The sequence below is a fragment of the Apostichopus japonicus genome, chromosome 16 (assembly GCF_037975245.1).
Source record: "Apostichopus japonicus isolate 1M-3 chromosome 16, ASM3797524v1, whole genome shotgun sequence".
NCBI lineage: Eukaryota > Metazoa > Echinodermata > Holothuroidea > Aspidochirotida > Stichopodidae > Apostichopus > Apostichopus japonicus.
This window is the reverse complement of record NC_092576.1, coordinates 15,635,834-15,641,833: the sequence shown is the minus strand read 5'-3', so window position 1 is coordinate 15,641,833 and position 6,000 is coordinate 15,635,834. Positions and strand designations below refer to the sequence as shown.

The following is a 6,000-nucleotide window of genomic DNA, read 5'->3' as shown; positions in this document are numbered from 1 at the left end:
ATCAATCAACGTGTGTCGATGTTTCAGCAGTCTGGATAACCAAACGGTTTTACCACTACCTGTTGGTCCTGCGACGAGACATGTAAATGGATGCTTGAATCGGACATCGAGTGTTTCCTTCGACATCTCGTTGGTAATTGTGTCAAGATCTGGACACCCCGTCTTATTTGTAATGTTTCAGACTTCAATATCCGTATGGTACGGTGTTAAAGTCGGGTTGAATAACTCTTTTATCGTAAACGATACGATATGTTTTCTTCGTGGCGGCGGTGTAGACTTTACCGATGCCCTTCCTGACAATGTCATGCTCTTTAATGATGGTAATTTTTTCCTCTTCCTTCGACGTACCGTTGGTGATATGATCCAAGAGTTTAGACATGGTATCAAAGTTAACCTTTCTGGCCGCATCCGGTGTTAAGGTAATACCCCTCACTTTGCAATGGGTTGTTTTTTGTTTCGTTTTTGTGCTATACACTTCGTAAGCATAGTTCTTTGGACCGCCAGACACAAATCGGGTAATGTAACTCCCTTCTCCAAATGGTTTTGCCAACTCGTCCGTCATATCGCCAAGAAATGATCCGATCGGTGGATCGTAGAGCCCTTCGCGAGACACATAGATGATAGAATCGGTGTCAAAATAAAGCACTCTCTCGTCCAGGCGTTCCAGGTAATAGTATAACTTTAAGCGTGCTTGGGCAGTAGTATAAGCAGCAATAAAAATATTTTTATTGCTACCCGTCTCGACGAAAGTTTCTTTATCCGTCCACGTCAATTCGATGATTTCTTCTGTGATCCTATTGATGGTCACCTCTTTAGAGGTATCTCCAACGAGTTTCATCAGAAGGGAAATATCGTTGCAAATTTCTTTCATTGGTAAATTATCACGTTGACCGAACTTTCCCCAAAACGAATTGAGCATCAGCTTTGCCAGACACCGACGTCCTCGTTCTTCTCGACATGTTCGAGTCGAACGCCTTCTCTCGCAGCGTAAGCCTCGACATACTCTTTCCGTTTATCTTCTGTGTCACAGGAGGTTGGCCAACCATCGGCTTCTTGTTTCATCTTCAGGAAGGTATTGATGTAATCTGCAAATAGGCCACCTTCCTTCTTTTCAGTATTGTATTGAGCAAACTCATCAAAGTGCCATACCTCAAATATCTCTACAATACGGTACCCCTTCTCCACCGCTTTTTCCAATTCCAGTGTCACCCAAGTCCCTTCCAAAGCTCTGTCATTGTCGTCATGTAGACACAATGATTGTTGTTTTTCATCGGCACACTTTCGACAAAGGGGAAAGAGTAGCTTATTTCCGGTTCGATAAGGAAGCACTGGGTGGTATAGTTTTCTGGGAGGTACCACTCTGCAGTACATCAAACCGTGATAGGTCTCCCAGCCATCAAAATTTTCCGTCACGATCGTTGGATGACCGATGGGAAATATGCCAAACTTATTGACGAACGGATAGAGCGAACACACGTCGATATATTTGATCTGTTCTCCCTCCTTTGCATCGTAACGTAATACTGTCGCATTGGTTCTACCACCGAAAAAGGCCCGTCGAGGGTGAAGTGCTTCTCGAAAAGTCAGGGTGTTGACGAATGCTTTCATGGTGGTGTCGGTTTTCAAAAGCCGGTCAAAGTCACATTCCCACATTTTGACGACATTCTTGAACTGTTTGCGCAAGTGATTCATCTTGGTTTGTGTCTTGATGAAGGCATCTGCCATCGTAAATGATGATCCCGGCACTTGTTTTGTTCTATCCGGATAACATCGGGGACATCCATGCCACACACAGCCGTGAAATTCATAGACCGTATCGTTCTGGAACCCGTCGACTTTGTACTCTGCCAACACCGTGTCGTTATCTTGCCAGCATTTCACAGTGGTTTCCCCACCGTTACGTGCGTGTTGAATACGGACACCTGCCACATGTCCTTGCCAGGCCAACCATTGTGTGGCTTTCTTGGAATGTGTGTCCATACGACGGTAACCAAGAGACGGCACGAGTGCGATAGTGTCCTCCTTTAAGAATTTACGTCGGAACACTTGTTGACAGGCTTGCGCGATCGTCATGGCATTGACAAAGGGATCCATTTGGTTCATGGCCAGGAAATCACGACGAAACCTAAGACAGCCCTTTCGCAGTAGATTGACGTCATCGATACAATATTTCTTCATCTCTTCCGCCATGTTGAAGGTGCTGTGCTTTTGTGTCTCATACCAAGCGTAGAACGATTTCTGTTTTTCAGCTGACATGACCTCTGGGTGATAGTAGTGAGCTGCTGGCCAAGGTCCCTCGTACGTTTCGTGAACACTCGTGTTGAAGAGATAGGGGAAGTATCCTTTTGTTTCCTCCAAGCCGAATGTTTTAGAGAAACGACTTAAAGCCATGGGTATAAAGTTATAAGAATCTTTAAATTTGATGGTCTCTCTCTTCTCATTGCGTGACGTTCTAATCAACGTGAATTCCATATAGGCAATTTTTGTACCCATGGTTACGAGTTGAGAAGGTGGCATACCACTCTTACTCATGTGATCAAGAATGAATTGCCCATCGTAACCTTTCAGGTTGTGGGCAATAAAGAGCGCATTGGGTTGCTGACAGGCCCACTGACAAAATGTCTCTACACTATGGAATGTCCACTGTCGCTTGAGACCACATTCTTCACATGGGATGTCAATATCCTCCTCTGTCAAGCATTGGTCGCACACGACTTGCGCCACACACAAATTCGGCACGTGTTGTCCATCGGCTTCGATGCGTGACTCAAAATAAAAAAAAATCATCCTTTTTAGATTCTTCTGCTGGTCGTCGTCCTCTTTGGTGCCATCCGCGTCATCGCTCAACAAAGGTTGCATGTAACAAAGGTGATCACACGGTTGCCTCTTTTGACACTTTGAACAATACTCAATACCACATTCGTGCGTTTCACGAGGATTGTAGCTACGGAAACACGTTCCGCAACGTTTGTACGACATGCAGGTACTGTTCTCCGGACGACCACGCTTTCCGATTGGACAAATGAGATGATTACTCAAGCATGTTTGATTTTTGAAGGTATGGTGACACGACTCACAGTACCATCTTTGACCATCTGTTTGACAATCGGCACCCTCTGTTTTGCATGCTAAACAACGTTTGGTACACGCATGTTTGTTACGATGCGTATAGGTCTTCAAACACTTGATGCAAAAGAATTTGCTATTCAGGAACCCTGCGACGCTGACGATCGTATCAAAATGTTGGTGATGATAATACAGGAAAAGCGGTTTACCTTGAACGTTTTGACCAGCGTACAAAATGGGATTCTTTTGTCCGGTCGTGAGGACAATGATACGGTAGTCGGAATAAACGGTTTCAAACTGTGGTATCGCGTCTAAACCGCAAGATCCGATAGGAATCCCGGCTCGCAGATGCAATTGCTCGGCTAACTTGGTTTGCTTAGATCGACCCTTCCTAATATTTGACCAATCAGTCTTCTTTCCTTGTTGTTTGGTACTGTGAGACATAGCTGTAACGATTGCCCGCGCGAGACACATGTCGTCGTCATTGCCAATCCTAACGATACTCTGCTTTTTTCGTCGCCATTCTGAAAGTGTAAGCGGGGAGGGTTGTCCACCTTTGGTTTCTTTCACACGAATTAGTTTAACACGTAGTGTATCATCTAGTGTGAAGGCATCGTTTGATTGTAGAATGCGTTCCAAAATACTCAGGATACGATCAGCATCAATCTGGTCTCTGCGCATGAGCGGTACAAAGATAGTCTTGTGTAAATTAACGTGATCGAATTCCATCCCGACGAGATCACCGGTTTGAAAGGTGTCCATGATGTTACGGATCAAGCTATCGAAGATGTCGTAAAAGGCCGTTAAAATAGTACTCTGTTGTTGAACAAACGTTTCGACCGCTTTTTTCTTGAAGATCACGACAAATTCACTTGCCTCGGCATTGAAGCGACGGATGCGCCTGATATTCCTGCTCTGAATGAACCAGCAATCCTCGGCATTCACTTTTTCTGCTTCAGTGTTGTGTGTGTCAGCAGCCTCCATTATTTGTGCCTATGCTGAAGCACCACCAATCATGACCATATCTTCCGTGGACGAGCCACTCTGCTGAATTTGATTGACTGGCTGCTCGGTCTCCTCATGATTATGCGACACCGTTGTGTTTTCTTCTGTCAAGGGGTGAGTAGTCATATCCTCGATCCATCGCGATTCACCGGTGAACCGGTTGAACAAGTAAGGTCTTCCCCATGAACGACTCCTGTACACTTGCCAATGTTTCGATGCCTCGGAGTTGTTCATGCTTCAGTGTCTCGAAACGAACTGATACTTAGCAGTATCCTGGCGATTTATTAAAGCCTGGGATATCACGATCAGATCCTCTCTCCCTTTTCCCTTTCTGCTTATCTGAGACGATCAAGCTTTGCACAACGTTGTTGCAAAGCTTCGGTTAACATCCTTTTGACTTCTTTTGAAATCATAGTGCTCTGTTCCATCAATGAGAACCACTCTTCGACGGTTAGATTAATACCCTTCTTCCCAGATAAAAACCGTTTGCTATGTTTCGGGTGTGGATGGCATTCTCGAATGGTCACATACGCTTGCGATCCAATCATTTTCACCTTAACCCTGCGCAGACCACCAAGTACAAAGGGTGTAGAATGCATACAGATGTGCTGTTTGTGATAGAGACGTCATATAAATGAAACAAAAACGTTGTATGGCATATCTTCACGGTGTTTATTCACTCACGTGCAAATGTAAAATGATCGTTTTTTCATTCATAGCAGAACATGATACGTTAATCTCAAGTTAATGGTATTTACAGTAAAATGTCAACACCAGACAACAGTATCATCACTCACACCTCAAACAAAGATGATATAGGTTCATTAAACAACTAAATAACGTCACACCAAAATAGTAAATTTAACTGTTACGTATAGGAAAAAATGTCAAGTGTCAACGTTTTGTTTTACACATTAAACTTCACTTATTATGCCTCAAAATAACATCAACTAGCTGATGTGTTCGTCACATCCATGTAACAATCCATTATTCGATAACTGAGTTGGTCGAACCGGCAGTGTCGTACCCCGTTGAATCAACGCTATCTGACAGCTTCAGTTTCAAATGGGTGACGCCTCGTCTTTTGAGTAATCCATGAGACGCCTCAGCTTGTGCTTCCTCTTTGCGGTGCAAGGCATCTTCGATGAGAGGCAGCTTTTCAATTAAGGTTGACCATTGCGGGGGTGTGAGAGCAATGCCTCTTGACGTCGGTAACATTCTTCCTGCTTGGTTGTAGAAAAATTCTCTGACATGAATGTACAGTTTTCCATTAAAGACGTTGACAGTCACAAAGCGGTCATCTCCGATGGGGATCCTTATGTCAGTATCGTTTGAAACGTGTCGTTTCCTTTGAGTATGTCCTTTGATATTCAGAGGTTTTGGTGATATGGACTGGTTGAAATGAGGTTTGATCACGGTCTGGACTGGTTTCGAAGGGAGTGGCTGATCGTAGGTGGCTTCACTTGTCTCCGAGTTAAAGTACACGGTCTTCCCTTCAGTATCTTTCAATGATGTCCATGCAGAGTCCATGATACCTTTCGAGGATACGATGACGAAGCGATAACACCTTAGCGTCAGAAGCGAAGTACGAACTGATGGTTGGTAGTTGTGAGTTTGTCGAGTCCAACTCAAGGAATGAACTCACTGGTAGGCAAACGCCCCTTTTATACCCAAATCAGAGATGCACCATACGCTTCGATGGTCAGTGGCAGTTTTACATTCATATCCATTTCAGATTTTCGCAGTAAAAACGATATGCGATCATCCCTGAGGACAAGATTGTTTAGATGATCCCTCGAAGCTCCATTTGTAGGTAAATCCTCAAAGATTTCAGAAAATTCGAGATGGTCCCTGAAATAACCAAAGAAAGGTTTGTCTTCTTCGCTCAGTTCAGCTTTGAACCGTTGTAGTATTTGAAGTTCGTTGAGG

General features: G+C 44.1%; 1 protein-coding gene across 1 annotated transcript; it reads right to left on the bottom strand.

Annotated features, from left to right (window-relative positions):
* Positions 1-718: 718 nt before the first annotated feature.
* On the bottom strand, positions 719-4,050 carry LOC139982030 (uncharacterized). The gene has a single exon (XM_071994531.1). It carries the CDS (start codon positions 4,048-4,050, stop codon positions 919-921), a length of 3,132 nt encoding a protein of 1,043 aa, XP_071850632.1. The 3' UTR covers positions 719-918.
* Positions 4,051-6,000: the final 1,950 nt, after the last annotated feature.

What these genes read in the sequence shown, in the direction of transcription:
- LOC139982030 (XM_071994531.1), bottom strand. Translation starts at nt 4,050, where the DNA reads ATGGAGGCTGCTGACACACACAACACTGAAGCAGAAAAAGTGAATGCC.